At 50.9% G+C, this 27,660-nt stretch overlaps 1 protein-coding gene across 2 annotated transcripts in view; it reads left to right on the top strand.

The window, feature by feature from the left end:
* Window positions 1-27,660, top strand: part of BCR (BCR activator of RhoGEF and GTPase) — a 76,119-nt gene that overhangs the window by 31,179 nt on the left and 17,280 nt on the right. Inside the window, exons 2-16 of one of the 2 annotated variants that reach the window (XM_026682858.2) lie at window positions 2,099-2,283; window positions 5,735-5,839; window positions 6,261-6,446; window positions 7,364-7,471; window positions 8,381-8,441; window positions 8,910-8,962; window positions 9,814-9,954; window positions 19,206-19,327; window positions 19,912-20,080; window positions 21,452-21,571; window positions 23,341-23,416; window positions 23,877-23,981; window positions 24,906-25,001; window positions 25,254-25,351; window positions 26,333-26,464. In XM_026682858.2, the coding sequence (XP_026538643.2) occupies window positions 2,176-2,283; window positions 5,735-5,839; window positions 6,261-6,446; window positions 7,364-7,471; window positions 8,381-8,441; window positions 8,910-8,962; window positions 9,814-9,954; window positions 19,206-19,327; window positions 19,912-20,080; window positions 21,452-21,571; window positions 23,341-23,416; window positions 23,877-23,981; window positions 24,906-25,001; window positions 25,254-25,351; window positions 26,333-26,464 (1,680 nt within the window). In that variant the 5' untranslated portion in view covers window positions 2,099-2,175. The remainder of the gene's footprint in view (window positions 1-2,098; window positions 2,284-5,734; window positions 5,840-6,260; window positions 6,447-7,363; window positions 7,472-8,380; window positions 8,442-8,909; window positions 8,963-9,813; window positions 9,955-19,205; window positions 19,328-19,911; window positions 20,081-21,451; window positions 21,572-23,340; window positions 23,417-23,876; window positions 23,982-24,905; window positions 25,002-25,253; window positions 25,352-26,332; window positions 26,465-27,660) is intronic. The other variant, XM_026682859.2, reaches the window with a different exon arrangement.

The raw sequence follows: 27,660 nt of genomic DNA, 5'->3' as shown, positions 1-27,660 counted from the left end.
GGGTTGGACTAGAAAACCCCCAAGGTCCCTTCCAACTCTATTGTTCTGTATTCTGTCTCTGTACTCTCTCTTGATTTAATTCAATTCACTTCGGCCTGCAAAGATCCCATGGAAACTTCAGCTGGTGCTCATGTCTCAGTGGACCTGTTAACACAACAGAACTGCTGTTGGAGCTGTGTTGGCTTTGAGTTTGTTTATAAGTGTCATTCAAGGCAGTTAAAGTCCTACCTAGGGTGAGACCATGAACGCCTGCTGCAGGTAGCACCTGCATGGCCAGGGCACACGGAGAATATCTGCTGAAGGAGAATATCTTGCTAGGACGCTTGGCAGGTAGGGTTCAGAAATGAGCATTCGCTGTGAGTGCCTCCCCCCACCTCCAGAGTCTAGATTGTTTCAAAAGGCCATTTGGGACTAATCACATGCAATGTGAGATGTTGATGCCGTTGGATTTTGGTATATGCAGTTATTCCTTGTGTTTAGGATACATTTGTGCACTCCACACAAACTGTATATGAGTTACTAATATATATTAGACAATCTGTGCGCTACTGTCCTTGTTTTAGAGATGTATCCTTACCTAAACTAATAAACAGTGACCAAGGCAGGCACAAAAGCAGTGGGAGCAGGAGGATGTTCTAACTTCCTGCTGGCTTCTCCATTGACTTTCCTTGTGGACAGCTGGCAAGGGATGTTAGGCCATGGCGGCGCCGTGGCTGCCAGTCTGCCAATAAACTTGGTCTGAAGACTCTTGAAATTTCAATTCCACGGGCGTCCTGGGTCCCAGATTTTGGATGCATTCTTTAAGTTAGCTCATTTGAGGTACTTCGATTCAAAATTGTTGTCCTATGATGCACCATTTTGCTCTTTTGAAGGTTACAGATAAATAGAGTTTTAGTATTATTTCTGTTTTGTATTTGCTGGTTCGGTAGAATATTTGGAAGGAGTTGGTTAACAGAGGTAATGTAGGGATGCAATGGAGCGTGCACTGAAAATACGTACCCCCTCCTTCTCATAAAGGACATGCTGGCCCGTTTGGCCGAGAGATGTATTTTCACCAAGCTTGACTTGAGGAGACATATTACCGAGTCCAGATCAAGGAAGAATTCATAGTAATGCCGTTTGCTCTGCAAGGAGCTCGGGCAATGTTTATGCAATTAATTAACAAGGTCTTACACGAGCATTTATATAAGGAGTACTCGTATATCTTGATGACATCCTGATTTACACCAAAACCATGGGATGAGGCCATGGTCTTCCCACAGTCACATGCCCAGCCTGTTTTTCCCCCCACCTCGTCTTGTTCAGATGAGTAATGTTGTGGAGAGGAGTAGCATGGAAGCCTCTCTGGGAAGAGACAAACCAGCCTTCATCTTGCCCTGGAGTTGAAGGGGGTTCAGCAAATAAATTATCAGCTTGCCGTTGTGTTGTGATGGCCTCACTTGTCATTGTGGACATTCTCCTCAGGGCTTTTGCCTCCTTTTCAGTTTTGTGGCAGTCTCTCTGTTCTGATCCCCAAATCTGTCTTTCCATCATGAATGTCTACATGGAAATGTTGTAGATAGCAGTTTGGTGGACACTCCAGGCAGGAGACAAGCCAGCCATCTCCCGTGTGGACCCCACTTGTAGCAGAATCAGCTGGCCTGATGGACCTGGACTCCTTCAGGGTTTTCAGTTCTCTGTTTGGAAAGGAGTCATCACAAATCACAACTGTGGTTGCAGATTAATCCACAAAATGCAGATTTCCATTTTCCCCACAGATTTGTGCTGGGAGGAGTCCAGTGTGTGTGTTATTCTAGTAGACTTTGGATTATGACAAAACTAACCTGTATGGCTTTGCATCCCAGTCATGTCCTGGTGACAAGACTGTTTTTCTGCATGCTCTGAAATGGAATTGATCTCAATGATGCTTTCATTGGAAAGGTCAAGGCATTTGCCGAGGATGCCAGATTAGCAAGGTCTCCTGGAGGGAAATTGGGACCATCAGGAATCCATGGAGCAGCTCTTGAAGGCCTAGATCAAGCAGAAGAGCCCAAGGATGCTGTTGGTCCCCCAGTCCAGCTGGTCCCGCTTCTCATTCTGCCTTCCCTTCCTTTTGCAGATCTTTCCTTTGGTGGCCTCCCACCAGGCTACGCCTACGATGTGGAGAGAACGGAAGAGCAGAGGCACCACCATGACATGATGCCCTTCATTGATGACTCCCCCTCCTCTTCACCCCATCTCAGCTCCAAGAGCCGAGGCAGTCGAGATGGCTTCTCCTCGGGGTCCCTGGAGTCTTCAAAATCAGTGAGTTGCTGCTGTGTCACCCTGGGGCAAGCCAGGGAGCTGGAAGTTCGGCTTTGGGGGTGCCGTTGCAGCTCTGTGGGGCCTGTAGCTGGGGGTGGGCTGCTGGGGGTTTGCAGGGTTTCGGGGGAGCCCCTAGTTAAGATTCTGTGCGGTTCAGAGGACCCCCAAATCCCACTCCTGGCTGGCACCCCTCCCCTCCCAGGAGTCCCCATGTGGGCCATTTTGGATGCAGGGAAGTGCAGGGCGCGTGCGAAGTTTCAGAGAGGGCAAAAAACGGCTTCCCGGAAGTTCGGGAAGGCTGGAAACAGGCCCGTTTCTGGCTCCCAGAGAGCCTCCGGAGCCCTGGAAGGCCATTTTCACCCTCCCGCAGGCTCAAGGGGAGCCTCTGGAGCCTGGAGAGGGAAAAACTGCACCCCCTGCTGTGGTGCAGGAGGCCGACTAGGCCACGCCCACCATGGCCACGCCCATTCAGCAACCGGTCGGAGAACCTGTCGCTCAAATTTTTGAAGGCCGCCCTGCCTGTAGCATCTCCCCCTTTTGTGCCAACGGAGGCGTTTGCCATGCCTGGGTGGATAGCAGGACCCAGGTCTGCATTCAGCCCGTAAGTCTGGGCATCCTCGCGCAGGGCCCTCTAATCTGGAATGAGGGCAACTTCACTCAAAGGTCTAGGAGCAACACAGGTCCTTGGGAATCTACTGAGGTGTTGGCTTAGTCGGGATTTTTTGACCCCACTCAAGCTGTCCTGGTGGCTTCACATAAAATAAAAACTGGCCCAAGGAGCAAAAGACCCAGGAGGAAACGAAAGAGCTGGTTCCGTTGGGCAGGAGATAGAATTCCGTTTGCCGAATGAATCTGGATTCATTTCCTGCATTGCCACAACTTTTCTATATGTTTTCTCTGTTTTCTTACTTCCCTGTGCTGGGTTCAAAGCTCTTCCTTCCAGGCAGGAAGTGACCCCCCCCCCAAAGTCCCCGGGTCTCCCTGAGGGCCTACCTAAGGCACCTGCACCCGCCTTTCAGACTTGTCCCCAAGCGAAGGAGCTGCTTCCTCCTTTCCTTCCCGTGAATTCGCTCTCTCCGTTCTGCTCCCTATGGAATTCTGTCCAGGTGGGGAAAGGGAGTCTGCTGTCCTGGCCCAACAGGATTCGCCCTTCCCAGAGCCCTTCCTGCCAAGGGCCAGCAGCCACAGTCACCCTCCTACCCAAAGAGCCTTGGTGCCCCCAGAGGGAAGGTGGAGCCTGGCAGGATTCAGGGCACCCTTTGCTCCTGGACTCTGTGGAAACCCCCTCCCCACCCAGGCCTTGCCTTTCGGTGTCAGTTGGGACTCTGAATAAATCCAGATGTCAACTATAGTGAGGAAGAATTAGAGAGGCCACAGGGTTCACGGGCTTCTGCCCCGGTCCCTTGTGGTGCCTCTGCCAACCTGGAGCCAGGCCTCAGGGCTTCCCCCGGGCACAGCTTTGCCAGATGCCCTCCCCGCATTCTCTGCAGGGTTGAGCAAAAGCCCAAGGGAAGAGACCCCCCTAGACCGAGGGGCACCCGAGGCAGCCCTTTGCGAGCCGTGCCATGCCACATGCCCTGGGAGAAGGGGCACTCTGGGGATTGCGAGCAGTCCTGTCCCTTGGAGTTCCCCTGGCTCCTTGCGCCTTTTAATCTGCCAGGCTGTGTGCCCTGGGGGGGATTAGAGGAATAAGGGGGAAGGGATGGGGAGGTTTTGCTTTGCAGAGGCTGGGGAGGGGCGATCTTGCCCCAAAATGGGGGTGTGGGGAGGGCTTAGTGGGACCCTGTGTGGGTGGCCTTGAAGTCGAAATCTTGCAGACTGAGGGAGTGACCCTCCGTGGGAGCTTTTGCCAGCCTTTTCCTTTTGTGCCAAGGCATCCCCTCCCCCCCGCCACACACCCCCCCCCCGGCAGCTGGCTCCCTTCCTACCTAACTGACTAACCTTCCCCCACCCCTCCTGCAAAAAAATAAATAAATCAATTCTCCTTATTCTCTGCTGTTCAATGGCTTTGCTGGAATAGGCAGGCCCTTCCTGAGCTGAGCTGGCAAGGATGCCATTGGTGGGTTATAAATAGGCTGGTCTGCTTCTCTCCTCCTTCACCCACCCAAAAGCTCCTTGGCAGCACCTTCTGAAGGAGGAAAGCGACCCCCCCTTTGGGGCTGGCCGGGCACATGTGCTGGCAGCATCCCTGGAGCTCCAGAGCGAATGGCACTCAAGAGCCCCGGGGGGCTGGGAGGGAGCCCTCCTTGCCCCCTCGGTCTCCAAAGATCTAGTGGGATCCAAAGCGTCTTGTTTGCTGGGGGGGATCCCTGGGGCTGCTTTCCAGGAGGGTCCAAACCATAAGGCTGGGGGAGGGGAGGGGAGGCCTGCCCTGGTCTCTCCTGGACCCTGCCCCCATCTTGGCATGGCAGCCATTACGGTGGGTGGGCGGGCGGGCATGCCCCCTCCACAGAGTCAGCAGGGAGGGGGGCTGTGTGGGGAAGGGTCCCAGAGGGAGGAACTGGTCCCTCTCTCACGGGTCAGTCTGGATTTTGCTGACTCCCACAAAGTCCAAGTGGGTCATGCTACTACTACCCTGCAGCCCTTGGATGCTGGCTGTGAACCCGGGCCTCAGTCCTCGCCCCTTTCTCCCGGGGAGAGCAGCCCTTCCCCCCTCCTAGCTCCATTCTCTTTGGCTCCATTCTCCTTTCCGCCGCCACCCCCCCTTCCCAAACCTTCCCTGTACTCGAAGGCCTCCCTTTTCTCCCTTCTGTTGGAAATAACTCTCAAGGCCAACCACACACACACACAAAAAAAACTTGGATCGTTGAAAACAAAGAGGATTCATTAAAAAGAAATATTAGACGGTTTGCAAACGCTGGTGGTCTTTAGCAGCTCAACAGACAGGTTCAGATCAAAAGCCCCCCTTTAGAACCTCAAAATATACTTTATATACGGTTTATATACAGTTTCCTCACCCAAGTTCCCTCCTTCTTTGAGACTCACTGGATTTGCCCTCAGGGGTTGCAGCTCATCCCAGGAGGTCTCCAGGGAGATTGGCCTCCTTCCGTTATGTTCCCCTCCGTACCTCTTACTTTGGCTGCCCATGTGGCATCTTTCCTTAGCGTTGAGGAATGTAGCATCCCCTCATCAGGGCCTCTTTTTAACTTCTGAAGATACCGTTTTTAAAAAGTTCATCATATACTACAATTTTTCCAAACGACACCCCCAAACATAATAATAATATAAAAGGCATATACATAAGATAAAAATATAAAAAGGCTTAATGGAGCATGTCAAAAGTATAAAAGCAAAGCATGTATACACAGGGAGATATATTTCATTTGATAACAGATTTGACAGTGGGAAGGGACCCTGCAGATCATCTAGTCCAACCCCAATTTGTGAAACCTTTAGGCCTCTTTGATACTATCTTATTTTTGAATTTCCTTATTTCTTACACTTCCTCCAGAGCGAGCCAGACCTGGAAAAGGGTCTGGAGATGAGGAAGTGGGTCCTATCGGGCATCCTGGCCAGTGAGGAAACCTACTTGGGTCACCTTGAGGCCCTCCTGCTGGTAAGGGCACCAAGGGGGAGGGAGGGTTTATTTTCCAGCCAAGCTGAAGAGGGGGCCTGGGCAGGGACAACCAAGGGGCTCCCTCCCCAGGGGGAACGACACGGGGCAGGCCCCGAGAAGGTCTCCCGCGTGGGCTCCATTCAGCCGCTTGGGAGCCGAGCCAGAAAGTGGCTGGGTTTCTTTTCCAGCTTCTGCGCCATGTCCTCAGGGCTGGGGCCGTTCTGGCGATGGTTCTGGGGGGTGGGGGCAGCTGTTGTGCCGCCCAGGGGGGAAGGGCTGGGTGGGCTGAGCGCTGCCCCCCAAGACCTGCGGCCTTTCCTCGGGGGTGGGTGGGTGGGTGCTGGAAGAGGCAGGCCGATGCCCAGGAAGGTGCCACTGGGCCACTGAGGGCCTGTCCGGCTCTGCCTCTCGGCTCTTTCAGCCCATGAAGCCTTTGAAAGCGGCGGCCACCACCTCCCAGCCGGTCCTGTCCAGCCAGCAGATCGAGACCATCTTCTTCAAAGTGCCTGAGCTCTACGAGATCCACAAGGACTTCTACGACGGGCTCTCCCCTCGCGTTCACCAGTGGAGCCACCAGCAGCGGGTGGGCGACCTCTTCCAGAAACTGGTGAGCAGGACCGGGGGCGTTGGGGGCGTTGGGGGGAGGGGGCTTTTGCTTGGCTCATTGCCAACTCTAGAGGGCCCTGCTCACCCCCCCCTTTCAAGGCTGCTGTTACCTCCCCACCAGAGCGGCACCTGCTGCCTTCACCCAACCTGCCTCTCCGTGTTTTCGAACCGCTTGGTTGGCAGGACCGATGGTCCTTCACTTAAAACCACCATTAGAACTGGAAATCCGGATGGAAGTCATGATTGGAAACGGAGACCACCCCCCATGACCCGACTGGTTTTTCTGATATTTTTCACAGTGGTCACTAAATGAATCGCAGAGTTATGAAGTGAACGGTGCAGTCATTAAGCGAACTCATTCTTCCAAATGGTGGGCGCTTTTTTTTTGCTGAAACTGGCAAAAGGGGTGCCAATCAGCCACCGGTCATAAATGCAGGCTGGTTGCCACGGGATTGTGAAGGGAGGGGAAGGCATTTTACAATGTCAGAAGTGCTTTATGGGCCATAAATCTCCTACTCCGTGGAGGCCATCCGGTTGCAGAGGCAGCCCCGGTGGTGCCATGTGGGCCAGCACCCCCCCTCCCAGGTGTAAAGCGTTCCTCAGTCGCTGCGAGTGGGTCGGCCTTGCCGGACTGTCGTCCGTTCTTTCCCGAAGGAAGAGCAGGCAACTGGCCAGCTTTCGACCTGCAGGACTTTCCCATCAAAGAGGGGCATCCTCCTCCTTGGGGGCGCCAAAGGCAATGGGTCCAGTCTGGGGCCAGTGTCTCCCCCTTCTGGCTCAACCATCGGTTTGGGGGCACCTGCCAGGGCGGGCAAAGGCATCTCGCCTGGAGGGGTACTCCGCTGCCCCCGATCCCTGAGAGGGTGATGGCTGCTGGCGGCCGTCTCTGGGTCTCATTCCGCCTTTGCCCCCCCACAGGCCAGCCAGCTGGGAGTGTACCGGGCCTTTGTGGATAACTACGAGGTTGCCATAGAGACGGCCGAGAAGTGTTGCCAGGCCAACGCGCAGTTTGCAGAGATCTCGGAGGTGAGCGAAGCCGGGCGACGTGCGCAGGGTGTGTGCAGAGCCCTCGCCTCTTCCTGCACAATGGCCGCCCGCATAGGGTGTGTGTGTGTGTGTGTGTGTGTGTCCTCGTAGGGATCTGATGCGACTCCTCTGCCTCCACTTCGCCTGGGTTAAACCCACAAAGGAGCTGGAGTCTCTCAGCGGTGAGGATGGCCAGAAGCCCTGGTGCAGGGGGGGCTTTTTCCTGGCATACACCGCCCCCCCCCAGGGACCCTCCACAGAAGCCAAATAATTTGGGGGCTGTTATTGGAACCTGGGAAACCTGGCCTGGATTTTGACTCATCCCAACTCAAGTTTTGGCTGTGGGAGGAGAGTGGACTCCCTTTCTTTCTTAGCCAATATTCTTACAAGGGATTTCAAGAATTCCTCCCAGGGTGGCTTTTATCAGATAAATACTTTCCCTCCAAGCAAAATCCTGCCTCCCCCCCCCCAATTACCTGCAAGGTGAGATAGCAGAGGGCCCAAAACCTTCCAGAAATCCCTCAATTGGGCTTGAAGGACACTTGAGAGCAGATTGAGGTCCAGCACTGCCTGCTCTTTCATTGGCCCCCAGGGGCGGCTTCTAAGGCACCGAGGCCTCCCGGCTTGTTGAAATTCCAGCTGGTTTGTCTGAGCTACTCCTTGAGCGCCCCCACCCCCCCCCCCGTAAATTGCAGGGGAGAACCTGCATGGAGGTGGTGGCCACCATTAGGACAGGCGGTGTAACCTCTGAGCTGTTGCTTTCTGCGCTGGAAGATCGTGTGGCTCATCTGGACTTGGTGAGCGAACCAGGCAGCATCTGTTGCCAGACGAGGAACAGCTGGCGAGTCCACGATGCAGGTTGAAGAAAATTAACCTGAGTCTCTCATGAGTATTGCTCATTTTTTGTAGAACCTCCGAGCTAGAAGCTCCAAGGATGCAAGAGACCAGACAACAAAAAACTCCTTGGAAAGTAAGTCGTGTGGTACCCCAGTGGATTTGAGATTTGGGTTGTCCGGACAATAACAATCCCACCCCACCCTGGAAGGAGCTCCACATGGGGCCAGAGGTTGCACTGTTTTGCTTGGTTTTTTTGTTCTGCAAGGACGTGTATAAGAAGGGCCGACTGCTTTGGTTGGATTTTTTTTGTCTTTTTTGGATCAGCCAAATTGCTAGCTGTTAGAATGACCTTGCAAAAGGGGACTCTGCCTCCTATAGCAATCCATGGTGCAGGGAATGAGAAGGGCTTGGCTAGCTGTGGAGGGGTGGGGGTAGCAGAGGTGAATTGCAAAGGATTGCAGCAGGCCTAGTGTCAAAGAAGGGTTTTTTCTCGTGAACCATCTTCTACTTAGGACCCTTTTCGTCCTCCCTTTGGATGGTTTTCCTCCCCAGAGAATTGTGTTGCCCTACAGCTTCTAATTCTCCTTTTATTTCCCCATAGCTCTCCTCTACAAGCCGGTGGATCGAGTCACACGCAGCACCCTTGTGCTCCACGTAAGTTGCCGTGAATATTCCTTGTCGTTGGCTTTTCTGCTGGAAATTGGAGGGGCTGCTTTTTTTTTCAGAGAAGTCAGGCAAGAAATAACACAAAGGGGGTGGCAAGAGTGACCAGACATGCAGAACGCAGGGGAGCAAAGCACAGGTGTTCCCATCACCTGACATGCTCCACGCCGCATCCTTTTGGCCGAACGTGATGGCTGCTTCGTACAGCACAAGTAGAGGTTGGGTTCCCACAGCACACTGGATCGCATTCAAATGACTCCTGGTTGGGGTAGGAGAGTGAGAGGCAGGCAAGACCCCCCAGGAGAAGAAGTTGGGGTGGAGGATTTGTAAAAACAACACTGCCGACAGGAAAACAGGCTGGCTTGAAGGGCTTGGAGCATCAGGGCGCCTGTGCAGCTACTGCTCCACGCAGAGCCACGAATCCCCCCCACGGAGAATCCCTGGGCTTGGTCACTTGTGCAGGTTTTTTTTCTCGCCTCTGAGCTGAGATATGAAGCAAGATGTCAAGATAACTCTAGCTCTGGCTTCCTGGCGCTTCCGGTGCAACGGTTAGGAGGAGCAGCGTAGGAGGAGAAACACATCTGAACGGACTGGGACCCGTGAGAGGGGGGGGGGGAGGGGGGCTCAAGCAGGGCCTGGCCAGCCATCTGTCTGGGAGGTTTGGTTCCTGCATGGAGGAGGAGGAGGAGGAGGAGGAGGAGGAGGAGGAGGAGGAGGAGGAGGAGGAGGAAGACCCTGGATCTAAGCTTTAGGTTAGGCAGGAAAGCCTTCAGGAGTGAAGCCCCCGGACTGCCCGGGCTGTGCTCTGAGGGCCTTTCTTCTCCCTCCCTCCTGACGGGCAGGATCTGCTGAAGCACACCCCGTCCAGCCACCCCGACTACCTGCTCCTGCAGGATGCCCTGCGCATCTCCCAGAACTTCCTCTCCAGCATCAACGAGGAGATCACGCCCAGGAGGCAATCCATGACTGTCCAGAAGGGGGAGGTGAGTTGCCCAGCTGGCGCCTGGCACCCGCTTGCCCAACGAGGCAGGCCGCCTTTGGCCGGGTTAGCAGGACTTCCCAGAAGGGGTGACCGCTTGCGGCCTGCAAGAGCTCTGGTTGGGCAGGAGGCCATGCTGGGGCCGGAGACAGACCCGTGGCTCTCGCAGGCCAGCCGCCATTTCTGCCCCCGGCTTTGGCTCTTGAGGTGCACTCGGTTGGCAGCCGCCTCCTTTCTTGCCAACGATATGGCTGCATGTTGAACCCCTGAAGGGCAGCGAGGCCCTCGGCCCAGCAGCACCTGGCAGTCCTTGCGGGGGGCGGCATCCTCGGGGGCAGTATGAGCCGGCCTGACTCAGACGCTGGACTCCCTGAAATGAATGCAGCCATCCAGCTCGGCTCAGCGGCTGTTTCCCCTTCGCAGAGGGGATTATATGGCGCAGGGGAGAAAGAGGGACGGAGGGGAGCCCCTCTAAAGGGCGGCCAGTGATGGGGTCTTGGGCACAAGGGACCCCAGCTTTTTGGGGCTTGGGGAAAGGTTGAGAGCCAAGCCAGGCTTTGGGCTCTCTGCATGGCCTGCAATGGGCCAGGCGCCCCAGCCCAGAAGCCCTGGAGAAGCCCCTGCCTGCCCAGGGTCCCCACGAGTGGGGACTGAAAAGGGTGAAGGGAGCCTGGAGAGTCATCGGAACGGAGCTAAACCAGGACAAATCCCAAGGATTTTGGCATATATAAGTTTTATTAAAATTATATTTGATTATGAACAAGAAGATAAAAGCAACCCAACACAAACCAGTAGAAAGAAAGAAAAAAAGGAAAGAAAAGAAAAAGCATAAAGTACAGATCAACTTAAGATCACAATGGAGCCCAAAATTTCTGTTGCTAAGCAAGACATTTTTTCAGTGGATTTTGCTCCATTTTACGACCTTCCTTGCCACGGTTGCTAAGTGAATCACTGCAGTTATTAAAGTTAGAGACACAGTCGTTAAGTGAATCCGGCTTCCCCATTGGCTTTGCTTGTCAGAAGGTCGCCAAAGGGGATCACGTGACCCCAGGGCACTGCGACCTCCCTAAGTATGAACCCCCATTGCCAAGAAGCACCTGGATTTTGATCAGGAAGCGGCAGTGATTGTGTGGGAAACGGCCCTTTGTTCATTGCCACTGTAACTTTGAACGGCCACTAAATGAACTGTTGTAAGTCGAGGACTATTTGTAGTGGTTTCCAACATTCTTCACAGCAATTATAAGTATGAATATATTTTACTCTCTGCCTGTGAAAAGCGTCATCATCTGGCCCTTCTTTCTACCGTCTGTCCCGTCTAATTGTCAAAACCATAGTTCACAAATTCCTTTTTGTGTGTGTGTGTCTTTATGGAAAAAGTCTATAAAGGGCTTCCAACCAGCAATGAATGTAGGTCATGACTTTTTTCTGATCCAAATAAGTTTTTATCCTTTTCAGCAAAATCGCAATTTTATTTATTTTTTATTTATTAAATCTCTGTGACTCTTCACCAGTCATAGTGCCTCCATCTCTCTACCTCTGTGCACATGGCAATCTCACTGCTGAGGTCATATACTGAAATAGTCTTCCAAGGATTTTTTTCTAACCGTCCATTAATCCTAAACATTTTGGCTTCAATTTAATATTCATCTTTAAAATTCCCTGTTTCAAAATCGGTATTTGGATCCATTTTTAAAACTTTTTGCAAGTTTACCAGGCATGATAAAATATTCCTTCATGTCTTACATCTTTCCCACATACATTTGAAGTGCCTTTATACATTCTAGATCAGCGGTCACCAGCCATGGCCCACTGGTGGGTCGCGAGAAAATTTTGGTAGGCCACAGAGAAATCTCACCCCCAGAGCACCTCCCCCAAAGCAATTAATCCAGGTTGCGCAGAAACACAAAGCTGCACCGCCCACATGGCCCACAGGAACCCTCCCGGCCCACTCACTCCTTACCTGGCAAACTTGCCTGCTAAATTGCTATTTTTCCTTTTTCCGACCATCATCTTTTCTGCTGTGCTGGGAGATTTAGATTGGCTAGAAAGCAGGAAATGGTTGGATTTCTTGCTTTCTAGCTAGTCTTTAGATCTTCGGCTCTGCTTTTAAGCACAGCCGAACCTCTCTTAGGACTAAAGCTTCTATTATTCAGTGCAGACTCACGGCAAGCAAATTTTATGTGACAGGCTGAGCTAGCCGATGGCAGATAGATAGATCACTGAATGGATCTGTGATTCTGTGAGCAACTCAATCTACCTGCCTGCTTTGCCTGATTTTGGGTAAAAGTTGCTCTTTTTTAATAAAAAATTCAATATTTATATAAATATTTATAATATTTACATACAAGCCATGCCCAGCCAGTCACATGACCACCAAGCCACACCCACAAATTATGCCATGCCCACAGAACCAGTTAGTGGTCCGTGGGATTTAAAATTATGAGTTTGGTGGTCCCTGAGGTCCAAAAGGTTGGCGACTCCTGTTCTAGATAATTTATCTGTCCTCATTTAGCAACTTACATCGTTTTATTTTTTAAAAAATCTCTTTGGGATCATAATACAATGTCAGTTTCAACTCTTAACCACATAATTTCCAGCTGTAAATTACAACCTTATCATACCTTCTTTAACCTGCTTTCCTCTGCAAATACATGTCCATACCCAATTGCATTTGAAATTTTGGCTTACTTTGCTACATGCCACACATCTTTTTATCCTTTTTTGAGACTTTCAGATAATTGTAAATGGGACAGCCATTGGTAATCGCAGTATATCCTTCCGCTATTAATTGTTCTCTTGATCTGAAGTTTAAATTCCCCTTGATAATTTTCCAATAGGTCCCAGTATATCCAACATTTATCTGCTATTTTTCTTCTATAACATGGTGCTTAAACTGAGATCCATAAAGGGGTTTTTGGACACAACCTAGCCAGGAATTCTGTTTTTAAAGCCAGAAGCCGGTCTCTGAAACTCCGCTTCACTCGGACATGTTTTTAAAAGAGCGTTTGTGTTGGCACATGGGAGGAGCAGCCTGGGAGTCTGGCCAACCCTTCAGTTACTCCTCCACCCAGACCTCAGCTCCATTCAGAGCAGAGTTTCTCCCCCCTTGGCAACTTGAAGAGATGTGGACTTCAGCTCCTAGAGCTGGCTGGAGAATTGTGGGCATTGAAATCCACACCTCTTCGAGCTGCCACAGTGGAGAAGCCATGGTTCAGGGGAGTTCCTGCGTACAGGTGCCGACGTTTATCTGTATCTGTCTTGAGATTGCAACTGATGACCTTCTGTTTGCTCCAGGCTCTGGGTGCCAAATCGTTGTCCCCAAAGGGTAATTTCTTAGTAGTGGGGAGGTCTTGGAAATCTTCTGATCAACTGCTGCATTTGAAGCATTTTTGCCTCAAGAGCAAGAACTGGTCTTCATGCCCTAGAACAGGGGTCTCCAACCTTGGTGACTTTAAGCCTGGTGGACTTCAACTCCCAGAATTCCCCAGCCAGCTTTGCTGGCTGGGGAATTCTGGGAGTTGAAGTCCACCAGGCTTAAAGTCACCAAGGTTGGAGACCCCTGTCCTAGAAGAACGGGGCTTCTTGGCATTCTAGGGAGCACCCCTCTAGTCTTTCTAAGTATCACTGTAGACCTGAAACTGTTGGAGAGTTGGGGGTGCTTTGGGGGGGGGCTGGCGAGCAGAGCAGATGCAGCACGGATGAAACTTCTGTGCACTCTCTGACCCTCCCTTGCAACCCCGTTTTGGCTTTGCTTCGTTCGGACAAGCATGAACCAATAATAAAGCTGCAGGACTGGTCCTTTCTAAAGCTCTGTCTACGTCCATTTGCCGCAGGCAGGAAAATAGGAAGTTTCGCACCCTGAACTCCATTTAGCTGGAAAAGTCAGCTCTGCAGGCTGTTCTCATTTGTGCAGCCCTGGAGCTTTTGAGGGAGGGCACAGGAGGAAGCTCTGCTTGCCAGGCACTTGTTTGGAGTTCGGTTACCAATGAATGCTTGGAATGTCGCGCTTGGGGAGTTTGCTACGTTGGTGGCCTCGGAAATGAATTGAGCATGCTGGATGGCAACCTCAAGGGTGTTTCCTGAAGAGGAATTTGAAGATTAACAAGTATTTAACCAGAGATACTTCCCTGAAGCTTGCCTGGAGGGTCTCCAAGAGCACTTCTGCTTCTAACCCTAAAAGCTTCTTGCTGGCCATAATTTTGACCTGCTGAAAGGGGAAACTTAATAATCGCTGCATGAGCCACCAACCAGTGTCCAATGGTCCAACCGATTTTGACCCATCCACTCTGGTGGGCGTGCTCCAAGTCCCATCAGCCAAGGAGTGGCTGCTTTGGGGCCCAGGAGGCCTACCTTTTTCTGCCTTAGAGACCTGCCCCAACCCCACTAACCTTTCACAAAGCTTTGAAGAGCTGGCTTTTGTGCTTCAGCCTCGGGCCCCAAGTGGGTTAAGGGCCCCATTTCCTGTTTACATTAGCCTCTGTGGATTATAATTTTACTCAGATGCCATGTTTGTTTGTTCATTTTCCTATTGTGTTTGTGATTAATGTTACGATTGTTCACTGCCCAGAGTCATTTGTTTTGAGGGGGGTGGCTATAGAAATTGAACAAACATTCCCCCCCCCAAATCTAAGGTTATTCCAAGCCCAGGTATCTCATTTCTATCAAATGCCCCAGATTCACCTGGGGCAACTGATTTCGAGAACGTCACTCTTTCTTTCCCTTGCACCTAGCCTAGTCCCAGTTGTGTATCTCTTGACACCCAGTGTGCCTTCCCTCGCTGTGTTTGTTCCTGGGTTGCCCTTCTCTTGTGCTGCTTCGAGGGAAATGGGATGCACAGTTCCCTCCACGTCAGCCATTACTTCCACTTGGCCGGTTGACCAAGGAAGCGTGAGCGGAGAGCCCAAAAAGGAGATTCTTCGGCTCAGAGAACATGATTCCATAGGGAAACAGATTCCATCTGCTGTTTTGTTGTTGTTGTTGTTGTTGTTGTTTAAAAAAAACCCTCATAGTTTCTACCACCCTTCCCTAAAGATAAGATAGGCCAGATCCACACCCCTCCAACTATTTATTTATTTATTTGATTTGTCAATCATTTACAAGATACAGGTATAAGAATAAACATAGCTTTTAATACATGAGATGGATACTTATAAGAAAAATAAAAAGAAACAATAGGACAGGGACGGTAGGCACGATGGTGCGCTTATGCACGCCCCCTACAGGCCTCTTTGGAAGGGGGTGAGGTCAATAGTAGACAGTCTAAGGTTAAAGTTTTTGGGGTTGGGGGAAGAAACCACAGAGTCAGGTAGAGTATTCCAGACATTGACCACTCGGTTGCTGAAGTCGTATTTCCTGCAATTGAGTTTGGTGCGGTTTACCTTGAGTTTGTATCTATTGTGTGCTCTTGTATTGTTATGGTTGAAGCTGAAGTATTCATTTGCAGGTTGGACATTGCAAAGTATGATTTTATATACTATATTTAGATGGGACCGAAGGGGGCGTAGTTCTAGGTTTTCTAGGTCTAGAGTTTCAAGTCTGGTGGCACAAGGTATTCTGCAATGAGTAGAGGAGCGGAGAATTCCTCTTGTGAAATATTTCTGGACTTTCTCAATTGTGTTCATATCAGATACATGATATGGGTTCCAGACTGATGAGCTGTAGTCAAGTATAGGTCTAGCAAATGTTTTGTATGCTCTAGTTAGTAGTGTGATATTACCAGAGAAGAAGCTACGTAGGATTAGATTAACAACTCTTAATGCCTTTTTGGCTATGTAGTTACAGTGGGCTCTAGCACTTAGATCATTAGAGATGAGTACTCCAAGGTCCTTGACAGTTTGGATCCTCAACAAGGTCTTGACTATTTAGCTTGTATTTTATTTTTTGATTTTTTTTCAACAATGTCTTCTGTAAAATCGATATGTATTAGATCATTGCAGCGTCTTTGTACATTCGACTAGGAAATACTCGGCTTGATCCATTGCTGTTTACAAACACTGAGCCAAAGAATGTGTTAAAGAGGTTTGCTTTGATGGTGTCGTCGTTGCAGTCTTTACCATTAGGTCCTTTCAGGGGTGGGATGGACCTTGAGTCTTTTAGTTTGTTGTTTACAAAATTGTAGAAAGCGTGGGTGGAATTTGTGTGTAGAAGGTTTTCCTCTTGTTTAACGTGATAATTGGTGCATTCAGTCTTTATCTGGTGACATAAATTTTTGTATCGGCTTTTGAAGTTGGCAATGTGACCAGATTTGTTTTTCTGCCAGAGTGATCTCTTTTTGGATTGAAGCTTCCTTATTGTTATGGGTAATCTGTTTTTCCTGGTTTTGGGAGTTGTTATTGGTACATATAGTTTGATGACTCTTTTGATTTCTAGTAAGAATATGTTGTAATGGTCTTCAACAGTATTGCATCCACTGAATAGAAATTGCCAATCAAGGGAAGAGAGATTGTTGATTATAAGATCATAGTTGCCTTTTTTGAAGTTATAATTGGGGATTTTGTCGTTGTGATGATTTTTGTGTGGACGTATGTTGAGACAAAAGTCAATCGCGTTGTGGTCACTGTTGGAAAAGGGTTCTTTAATTTGTATTCCGTATATTGAATTCAAACTATTGCAGAAGATGAGATCGAGGCAGTTGTTAAGCCTAGTATTATTGGTTACTAGTTGTTCCAGTCCCAGATTTGTTACAGCATTGTAGAAGGTTGCATGTATGGGTTCAGTTGTACATTCGTTTAGGGTCCAGTTAATATGAGGTAGATTGAAGTCACCAAGAAAGTTAAAAGCGTGTGGGCAGGATGCTGCCCATGTTAGTAGTGTATTTAGCTTGTTTACGTGTTCGATGTCATAATCAGAGGCTCTGTAACATAGTAAGAACCGAAATGTGATATTTAAGATCAGTTCACAGATAATGGTTTCAGGAAGAGAATGCTCTTGGGTAACTTGGATGTTTTTTTAGATGTAGGGACTTTTTATAGAAGATAGCAATACCACCTCCTCTACGGATTTCACAATCTGATCAGTAAACATGATAGTCTCTTACTGAGGTAATGGAGTCAGGGAGAGATGCGTTGAGCCATGTTTCACAGACAAATATAATGTCGAATTTAGCCATATTTAGTAAGAGGAGAAATTTTATTCACAAGGCTTCTTGCATTGAGTAGCTTGCATTTAAGGCCAGTTGTGGTTGGAATAGAGGTAGTTGGGGGCGTGCGTGCCTAGTCTTGGGTGATGGTGGATGGATGATGAACCATCGTGGATAGAAAGGCTACCAGCGTCTTTGTACATTCGTCTCTTATGGAAGTGAAGAGATAATTGGAAATTACCTCATTCCTCCTTGTCCTGGAAATACGGGGCCTTGGATTAGTTCTACTTCAAATATCTTGAAAATAAAAGATGAAGTAAAGTCTTCATCTTCATCTTGACTCCCTATAACATACCTGGATGCTTCCTTGCAGTTTCCTTGGGGTGATATGGAAGTGGGGTTTGCCACTCCTTTCTTCCAGGATGTTTTTGGTTTAGCCAAAGGGCCCTGGACATTTTAAAAGGTCCCCCATTCAGATGCCAACCAGGATCAGTCATGCCTACTTTTGACCTTATATGATTTAATGCTTCTTATTAGGCTTAACTTTGCCTTGAGATTTTCATCAAGTGATTGGAGTGCAAATATCCCATTTGGGTAAAAAGGACTTTTCTTTCAACTTTCCAATTTTAATATCGAACCGTATCTCCCCGGATTTCTTCAGCAGACGAGTCCTCTCACTGAGGGATCTCAAAGTAATAAAAGTCCCAGGTGAGCAATAAATAGCTTAAGGACGGTCCTGCCTACTTTAGACTTTCTGCCACAAGCAAGGATTTGGACACACCCTGCCTAAAGGTGGCTTTAGTTCACTCATTGAGCAATCAGAGAATGCCAAGGTGGAATCCGTGGTGTTTTTCCTCACTTGTGCCGAATCATGGAAGAAACCTGGCCTGGCAGCCCCTTCTTTCTGTCCCAGCTCTGCGATGCTGCCTTCCTCTTTTCGGCCCCTGGTGAGTGAGAGAGGCTGAAGTTCTCCCCAGCTGCCCTTGTATTCCCTCCTGACAAAAATCTGAATGGTGGCCACAGGTGGGTAAGATCTCTTAGACTTTGCCATCTTGGAAGGGAGTCAGTGACTGCAGTAACTTAAATGGAGAGAGAGAGAGAGAGAGAGAAAGGCAGGAAAGGAAGTGCACCGGGGCAGAAGACTCTATGCTGGTTTGGTGAGGGGGAGGAACGCTCTAGCTTGGCAGCGAGCAAAGATCCTTTGGGGGCTCAGTGATGGATTCTGAGCAGGCGAACCTTTCCCAAGTTCAAAAGACTGACCAAGAAAGATAGGTTGTGGTGTTGGGCATAATCTTCCTGGCTATCCAGAGTATTGCAAGTTTGAAATGACTGCTCCTCTCAGCATTGAATAAAATGTCTGCATTGCTAGAGTTTTGTGCAGAACTTGAGACATAAACTGGGCAGTTTCGAGGGTGCTGAGACTCTTTGAGTACTATGATTGTTTTTAAGTATCACCGACTTGGGAACTCTTTATTTGTGTTGAACTTCGGCCAGTTGACGTCAACCAAACCAAGAATAAAACGACTCTTCTGGTTTCATTTGTTATGGATTGGATGTGATGCAGCAGCATGGAGCATGGAGAGGTGCCCACCGGTGGACAACAAGTAGCCAAGTTTGGTTTGAGCTTCCTTCAGTTCTTGAGGTCCTTCAGACTTGGTCCCATCATTACACAGCCAGGTTACAACATTCTGAGTAGGGCTGTTTTTTCCCTCACTTCAAAGAAAGAAGTCAGAGTTTTTCCAGGTTAGAAATAAAGAGTTAGAAAAGCAGGCTGTGACCCTCATCTGTCATGAGCTACTTCTGAGTCCCCCTGGGCTGCTTTGGGACAAGTCGGGTAGTCAAGTGGTTGCTCTTAACCCAGCATCTCCAGAGTAGCGGCTTCTTACTCTCCTAGACCGGAGTTGCACCACTCCCTCTGCCTACTGGCTTATCTCTTGGCTGCCCTTCTCTGCCTTTTCCTTGGTTTCACATCTGCTCTGATCAAAAAGCTCAAAACTGAAGGGCTGCCTTTTCATCTTGGCTGAGTTCCTCCATAGTCTGATTATGGCTTTCTGCTGGCCACTTTTTCCTTCCCTAGGCTACCTCTGGGTGCCCCCTCTAATAAAAACACAGTGGGGTGTGGCCAGTTCGTCGTCCCTTCTTTTCCAGCTAACTGGCCTGACTCCTTTTCTCGGCAGCACCGGCAACTCCTGAAGGACAGTTTCATGGTGGAGCTGGTGGAGGGATCTCGGAAGCTGCGTCACGTCTTTCTCTTCACGGATTTGTTCCTCTGCGCCAAGCTTAAGAAGCAGATTGGAGGGTGAGCCCCGTGGGAGCAGTTATTGGGGGTGTTATTGGAGCTGTGACTGGGGCGGTGGGGCAGCAGAAGGAAGCCCTGGGAGAAGGTCCTTGGGGACGGAGGCCCAGGGGCAAAAGTAGCACTTTGGAACTCTGCTGGGGGTCTCTCTTTCTAAGGGAGGAGGGGGAGCTCCACTTTAGAGCCCAGGTCCTTACCAACCCCCAGGTAGGCCTGCAGCTTTGGAGTTTATGTGATGTTTTTGAGGCAGAAATTGCAAAGAAAGTTTGCATCGTTGGAAAGTGATGTTTTTATGAGGCATCTTTGCAACCAAATCTAACACGTTTTTATCTGTTTTCCAGGGGGCTGGGGGGGGGTTGAGTTTAACTGATGGGCTCCCAAAGCCAGGCTCAGGGGTATCGAGGTATGGAAGGAGAAAAGGGGAGCAGTTCGAACCGTGTGCAAGAGAGAGGGGGGCCCCTTGCCCAGCTGCAAGCATAGCCCCCCAGAGCCAATGCCTGCGGTTGGCTTCCCCTCCTCTTGCTGGGGGCTCGGGACGGATGAGGCCAGGGGTGAGCCGCTCACCTTCGTCCTTCTCGCCTTTGCAGGAAGAGCCAGCAGTATGACTGTAAGTGGTACATCCCCCTCTCGGATCTCAGCTTCCAGATGGTGGATGACTCGGAGATGGTGCCGAACGTCTCTCTTGTGCCAGACGAGGAGCTGGATGCCATGAAGATCAAGATCTCCCAACTCAAGAGCGACATCCAACGCGAAAAGGTAGAAGGAGGGGGGTGGGGTGGGTGGGTGGGGGTAGCAGGCTACCAACTCTTTACTACTGGACAGACAGACAAACCTAGATTAACCAATGCTTATTTGCTTGGGGCAGTGGCCCCCAACCTTTTTTGTGCCACAGCCCGGTACCGGCATCACAAAATGATCCGCGGCCCGGTACCAGCATCAGCACGCATGACAAGGCAAGGCGAGGCGAGCCGAGCGACCGGCCAGCCAGCCGTCCCCCGCTTCTCCCCGCCACCTTCAACTCCTCCTTTGTACCTTTGTCGATGGGCTTCGGGACGGCTTCGGGACGGTCGCTCGGCTCGCCTTGCCCTGGGTGCTGAAAGAATCCTCATGCCTTAGTTTTGTTCGAAGCCGCCCTCCCCCCCTTCGATGAAACTAAGGCGCGAGGATTCCTTCAGGACCCAAACGCCGCTTTCCAACCGGAAAAGCCCACCGGAAGCACTTTCTCATCAAAACAAGATGGCGGCACCCAGCAAACCGGCGGCCCGGTAGAAAATGTTCCACGGACCAGTACCGGTCCGGGGCCCGGTGGTTGGGGACCCCTGGCTTGGGGACTCTGGCTCCTTCACTGGGAATGCCTAGAGGGAGCGGGTTAGCTAACCACCCTTAAAGCAAGCCAGGCAGCTGCACCACTGCTTTCTTCCGAGGCAGGTTAGCCTAATGGGTTAGCCTGCACACAAAGGCCAGCCGGCTTAACAATAGTTTCAGCTACGGTTCAACTGGAAATGCGGAGCGCATTTGGTGCTGTGGAAACCTAAACTTTTTAGTGGCCAGGAGTGCAACAGAGTCCCGTCGTTTTCTTTGTGCTTATCAGTATGACCACAGAGGCAGGAAATGACCTTCCTCCTCCTCCGCCCCCTCAGAGGTGGGAGTCCACATTTTTTCCTACACACTTCACACGCGCACAGAGCACTCAAAAACCGCCCTCTGTCTCAGCACTCATGAGGTGAGCTGTTTTTTAGCTCAGCTGAGGCGCAGCAATTTGCACGAATTAGCTGAGCTAAAAAGCAAGGGAATATAGGGCAGGGGAGGGCAGGGGTGGGTGGGCTGGGCCAGCCAGAGGAGGTATTTGCCGGTTCTCTGGCGACTCAACATTTCCACTACCGGTACGTCAGAACCGGCCCGAACCGGCTGAATACCACGTCTGCGCCCCCCTCCAGGCACTAGGATATCAGAGCCCTGATTGCTGCTGCTTCCAGAGGAAGGAGAACTCGGCCTAAGAAGGCCCGATGGGTTGTGTGGAACCAGACCCTGCTCAGACCCCGTGTCGTCTGAGGAAGCGAGAGGCTGGGTCCCCCGCCACCCTCGAGTTGTGAACGCAGTCTCTGCCTGGGCTTCTCTCCTCCTCAGAAAGCGAACAAGGGAAGCAAGAACATGGAGAGGTTGAAGAAGAAGCTGTCCGAGCAGGAGTCCCTGCTTCTCCTGATGTCTCCTAACATGGCCTTCCGAGTGCACAATCGCCACGGCAAAGTGAGTTGGTCTCCCAGATTTCTAAGCTGTCTTTCCGGGTTTCTCTCAGAACCCTCCGGTTGGGCCTGGGTGGCCCATCCCACGCGCCCATTTCCCAGGTGCAAAGAGTTATTTACGGAAGCGTGTGGCGCCCTTCCCGAGATCAGGAGCAAAGGATGTGGCCTGTCTCTTGAGCTCTCCTCTTGAAACGCCGTCACCGCCTCCTGGTTCTGCAGCTTGGCATTGGTGACTTCCTCTGCCTTGGCCTGCTTAAGATCCGGGCACAGGAAAGGCTGCCTTGGACGTGACACGGAAGCTCCTCTTCTGACCAGTCGTCCCGGAATTGGGCACCTCTGGAGGGTTTTACATTTCAACCGTCCCCGGCATGGAATCCCGAGACACTTGGCTTGCTTCAGATGGGCTGTAATGCATCAGCCCACCAGTCAGTCGCCTTTGGCAGGGGGCGGGGTGTGTGTCGGGGGGGGGGGGCAAGCAGATTGACACTCTTAACTTCCAGCCAGCCCCCCTCAGGGCTTTGAAAGGAGAGGGGCTTGCAGCAGTCCATCCCGTGTCCAGTCTGCCTGGCCAGAGCAGCTGGAGATCTCCAGCCTTGAGGGGCTACAGGACTTCTAGGCTGGAGATCTTCAGCCACTCTTGGCCAGGCAGACCAAGAGGAGATGCCACTCTGTAGCAGGGTCATGGCTCCTGTGCCACCCCACCACGCTTCTTGCCCTGGGCGTCCTCAGAGCTCTGACAGTCGTATCAAGAGATCCGCCTGCTTTACGGAGCTCTCCTTTTCTCCTCACACTTTTATACAGAGGTAGTCCTTGACTTACAACAATTCATTTAACAACCATTCGGAAATGACCATGACACTGAAAACAGTGGCTTATGACCGGTCCTCACCCTTTTAACTACCGTAGTATTCCTGCTGTCATGTTCCCGGAATCCAGGCTTTTGTCCAGATTTGTGACAGTTGTGGCACCCCAAGTCACGTGATAGGCCCGTGTGACCTTCCCAACTGCCTCTCAGCAAAGTCAATGGCAGAAGCTGGATTTCCTTAATCACGTGATCCAGTGAGCAACTGCAGTGATCTATCTAATAAAAAAGTTCTGATTAGCAGCAGAATCTCCGGGCCCGACTGTGGCTGTAGCAGTAGCAATAGCCCTTAGACTTATGTAGTATTTTTACAGCCCTTTCTAAGCTTTTTACAGCCTGTTGCCCCCCAGCAATCTGGGTCCTCATTTTACCCACCTCAGAAGGACAGAAGTCTGAGTCAACCTGGAGCCTGGTGAGATTCGAACTGCCAAATTGCAGGCAGCTGGCAGTCAGCAGAAGCAGCCTGCAGTACTGCACTCTGACCACTGCGCCACCGTGCCTCATGTAAGGCAAAGACTGTCTGCATTCCCCAGAAGGATATTAAATACACTGATGAGTCCATTGCAAAACTTCTGGGTGGGAGAATTTACCCAAAATTATATGAAACAGGGTCCCCAGAGTCCTGCTTCTCACTTTCTTTCTCACTTTATATACGTTGTGGCTATTATTTCATACTCTTCATTATTGTTTGTGGTGTATTTTTTGCATAGTAGATTATAGAATAGAAAAGCTTACGCATCTTGCGATCCACACATCATACTTTAATTCTTTCGGTAAAGTCGAAGCACCAGAGGCTGAGACAGGAAACTTTCTAGCGTAGATTTTGGACATGCAGCATTGCTGGATAAAACCACACAATTTTGGGGATTGTGGTTTCTCTGTGTTGCCACCTGCTGCTTCTTCTCCCTTAGAGCTACACCTTCCTCATCTCCTCGGACTACGAACGGGCCGAGTGGCGAGAGATCGTCCGAGAGCAGCAGAAGAAATGTACGTGCCCCGGCGAGATCCTCTCCTTGTGGGTTGGCCAAGTGGCATTTGGGGTGTGCCAAGGCCGGTCCTTCTGCCCAGGGCGGTGCAGCGCAGGCCAGTTCCTTGCATGGGCTGGGGGAAGGGCGAAGGCGGAGGTGGGCTGGACTGGTCCCTGCTGACCACAGAAGCCTCTCCTAGCGCTTCTCCTTCCACCAGGCCTCACGGGTGGGCATCTGGCTCCGTATCCCCCCACCACGCTGGCCTCTGGGGAGGGCCAGGCTTCTTGTTGCAAGCGAAGGCTCCTCGTCCCCTGGGCCTAAGGCTTTGCATTGTCCCCCCAGATGGAAGGGAGTGGGGGGGTCCCAGGTCTTCCCAGCAGGAACTCCCAGAGCCCCGGACGGCCCTTTCCCGCTTCCAAGCCTGGGGGAGCAAAGGATTCTCCGGGCCCCCAAGTGTGTGAATCTCCTCTGACCTGCAGGCTTCAAAAGCTTTTCGCTGACATCGGTGGAACTCCAGATGCTGACAAATTCTTGTGTGAAGCTTCAGACGGTGCATCACATTCCCCTCACCATTAACAAAGAAGGTGAGTGTGCGAGACGGGACCGGCCCCTCCGCCCCTGCCTTGCACTGATCTCCTGCGGAGCTTCACCCACCGCTGCTGAAGGGAGCCAGGCCCCCTCCGCCCAGCCCCTGCGGTGACCTTTGGGGCATGAAGTCAAGGGGGCTCCTGGACTAAGTGGGCTGCCCTCCTCCCCATGGAAGGGGGGCTGGGAGGAAGGAGGGGCGGGTTGGACCTGGGGAGGCGCCCATGGGACGGGCCCTCCTTCCTCCCGTTCTGTGGGGAAGGCCCCTCCCTGCAGTCCCTGGGAAGAGTTTGCCGGCGCCTGATGATAAACAGCTACAGGTAGTCCTCCACTTACAGTCATTTCTTTAGTGACTGTTCGAACTTATGGCAGCACTGAAAAAGTGACTTCCAACCAGTCCTTACCTTTAAGACCTCTGCGGTCACACGATCCGGCATGCATTTGTGACGACATGGTTGCCGTTGGTGGTCTTCCCGACTGACTTCCAGCAAGCAAAGTCAATGGGGAGAGTTGGATTCACTTAGCAACCACGTGATTCACTTAGCATGCGTGGTGATTCACTTAATGGCCAGCAAAAAAAAAAAAACACCTCATAAAATTGGATTTGATCCACTGAGCGGGCACCTCACTTAGTGGCGGTGGTTCCGATCCCAATTGTGGATGGAAGTTGAGGATTACCCGTAACCTGATCGGTGGATTTGGGAAGGGATTCTGAAAGGTTTGTTTAGAACAATTGGAACACTAAACTTTATAGAACGAAATCGATGCTTTTGGGTTTCTCAAGCAACAGCGTAACGGTTACCAAACCTGGGGGCTCTGAAGGTGTAAATCTCCCCCCTCCCTCCCTAATGTGGAGTTTCCACCTTGCTCTGGGGGGCCCCATGGATCTGCCCCCATCGCCCCCTTGTTTCTCCCTGACACAGATGACGAACCCTCCGGCCTCTACGGCTTCCTGAACGTGATTGTCCATTCGGCCACTGGCTTCAAGCAGAGCTCCAGTGAGTGTAGATGCCCGGCAGGTGGGCCAGTGGGACGGGCAGGGTGCCCTCCTCAACGCTTAAAGTCAGGCCTGAACTTACGGTCTGGCTTACAGTCCAAGCGGCCGGGGGTCGGTGGTTGGGGCTCAGTGGGGGAAAGCCCACGGAACATGGCTGAGGAGCGACGCGCCCTCCTGACCCGAAGGCTGCCCAGTGCAGCCGGTTGGGTAGGCCGAGACCCCCTGCAGCCCCAGGGGACCCTTACCGCAGTTGTGGCCTCTGCCTCTTCAACAGGCCTGTACTGCACCCTCGAAGTGGATTCCTTCGGGTACTTTGTGAACAAGGCCAAAACCAGAGTTTACAGAGACACCGCAGAGCCCAACTGGAATGAGGTAGGTGGGAGCAGTGCTGGCAGCAAGGGGATCTGTGCACCAAAGCGGCTGAGCTTCCAGGCACTTCCTTCTTGCCTCGTGCCCTGGCTGGAGGTGGGGCCTTTCAGGGTTCAGTGGACCTAAGAAATCCTCCCTTGGATGGAGGGAGGGCGGGGGGCAGCAGCCTTCCTCCAAATAGGGAGCATTGCAGAATAAGAGCCATTTGTATGCTAAGGCACAACATTTTGGTTTTGTAAGGAAAACCAGTAAGGCTGGTTGACATATCAATTACTCTTTAGAACAAACGGATCTAGTATTGCATTAGATCCAACCCAGTATTGAGTATTTGGGGGCGGGGGGGGGGGGTTTACAAGCAATTTCAGGACAATAAATAAACTGGTAGTTAGTATGAACTAAATGAATAAAACGATTGGGTGATGTATCTTTTTAAAAAATCTTTATCTTATCCATGTCTGTCTTCAATTTGTATATGGTGCCCCTGTCAAAATGGTTCTTCTTTGCTGAGTTTGCATGACGGTTTTGTTTTTCTCAAACCGCTTTTATCGTGATTTAACAAAATGCATTTCGTAGCCAGCCATAAAAGTGAGTAACCGACTTCTGCCCCTTGCCCAGAAAAGGGGCTGCTTGCAAGCTGTGCTGGCTGGCTGGGAGACGTAGCACGCTTGGTCTCAGGTTCCCTGGGGCTCCTAGTGAAGAAGGAGCTGAGCCGAGGGGGTCTGAAGGACTTTGGATTCAGCTGTGAATCTTGGAAAGAAAGCCGTGAAGAATTGGCAAAATATCCCAATTTGAGGCTGGCGCAGTGCGAAGACCTCACAATGCTTTGGAGGAGACGCCTTGGCTGTTGTCTCCTGTCCAAAGCTGTACAGTTTGTGCCCCTGAGGGTCATTGCAGGACCTTCTGAAATTGAGAGTTTGTGGGGGCTGCAATGGAAAGACCAGCCTGAGCCCCATTGCCCCATAGCTTTTGCCTTCTTCCCTGCAGGAGTTTGAGATAGAACTGGAGGGCTCCCAGACGCTGCGGATCCTCTGCTACGAGAAATGCTACCACAAGACCAAGCTCACCAAAGAAGACGGCGAGACCACGGACCGCATTATGGGCAAAGGCCAAATCCAGGTGGGGGGGGGATGCCGCGGCTTGGGGGGAGCGGTTGACCTTGGAACTGCATGCCAATGAGGAGGAGGAGGCGCATTTAATTTCCACTTAACCTGAAGTGAAATTGCATATTGAGGTAGTCCTTGGCTTTAGTTTACTTCATTGTTATTGCACCTCGTACAAGGAAATTAAATGCCATTTTCAGTGTACATCCTACATTAAAAAAAAACTATAAAGATAAAACAAAAACACACATCCTTCACATTCTATACAACTGAATTGAAAACCCCTCAGACTGCATTAGTATTACACTATACAGTGGAATTCAATATGGTTCCTGTTCTGCAGGGGTGGGATTCACAAATCCCAAGATTTTTGCTGGTGGGCGTGGCCTACTGGAACTTCTGAGAGGGCCGTTTTTCGCCCTCCCGAGCCTCCGTGCAGACTGGCCTGCATCCAAAACGAGCTGTGTGGAAGGGAGGGGTGGGCGGGGCCAGCCAGTCAGTTCAACTACCGGTTTGGCAAATCAGATGTAAATTTAACATCAGTTCGCCCGAACCGACTGAATCCCGCCCCTGCTGTTCTTGGATAGAAGCTGTTTTTCAGTCTATTTGTGCTTGTTTTTATTATCCTGTACCGTCTGCCAGATGGTAATAGTTCAAAAAAAGGGTGCCCAGGATGAGATGGACCTTTGAAGATGTTTTGAACTTTCTTAAGGCAGCAGGAGAATGTTTCGAACTTTCTTAAAGCTCTTCCAAAGAGGGGAGAGGGCAATTGCATTCTATACAATTAATATTGCGTTAATATTGCCCTATACAGTAGAATGCAATAGAGCTACTGCCCTGGGATAGAAGCTGTTTTTCAGCCTATTTGTCCTTGTTTTTATTATCCTATACATCTGCCAGATGGTAATAGTTCAAAAAAAGGGTGCCCAGGATGAGATGGACCTTTGAGGATGTTTTGTCTTATGACCATGTTGTGGCTCCGATTCCCGAGCCTGTGCTGTTAGAGGAAGAGGACTTGGAAGATGAGGAGGAGGAACTGGGAATGCCTTCCTCCCCAGGACCTTCCTCTCTGGCAATGCCTTCCTCCCTGATAATGCCTCAGGTTTCATCAGACAACTGAGAGGAACAGCCTGAGATTAATCAGGAGGAAGGCATATCGGAGCAGCCCCTGACAGGGAGTCAAGAGGAAGAATGTTGGCTTGATCCTAGGCA

Source organism: Notechis scutatus, chromosome 13 (assembly GCF_049901735.1).
Source record: "Notechis scutatus isolate UNSWTSFEM ecotype Mainland chromosome 13, rNotScu1.2, whole genome shotgun sequence".
NCBI classification, from domain to species: domain Eukaryota; kingdom Metazoa; phylum Chordata; class Lepidosauria; order Squamata; family Elapidae; genus Notechis; species Notechis scutatus.
The sequence above is the reverse complement of the archived record's forward strand: the minus strand, read 5'-3'. Positions and strand labels throughout refer to the sequence as shown.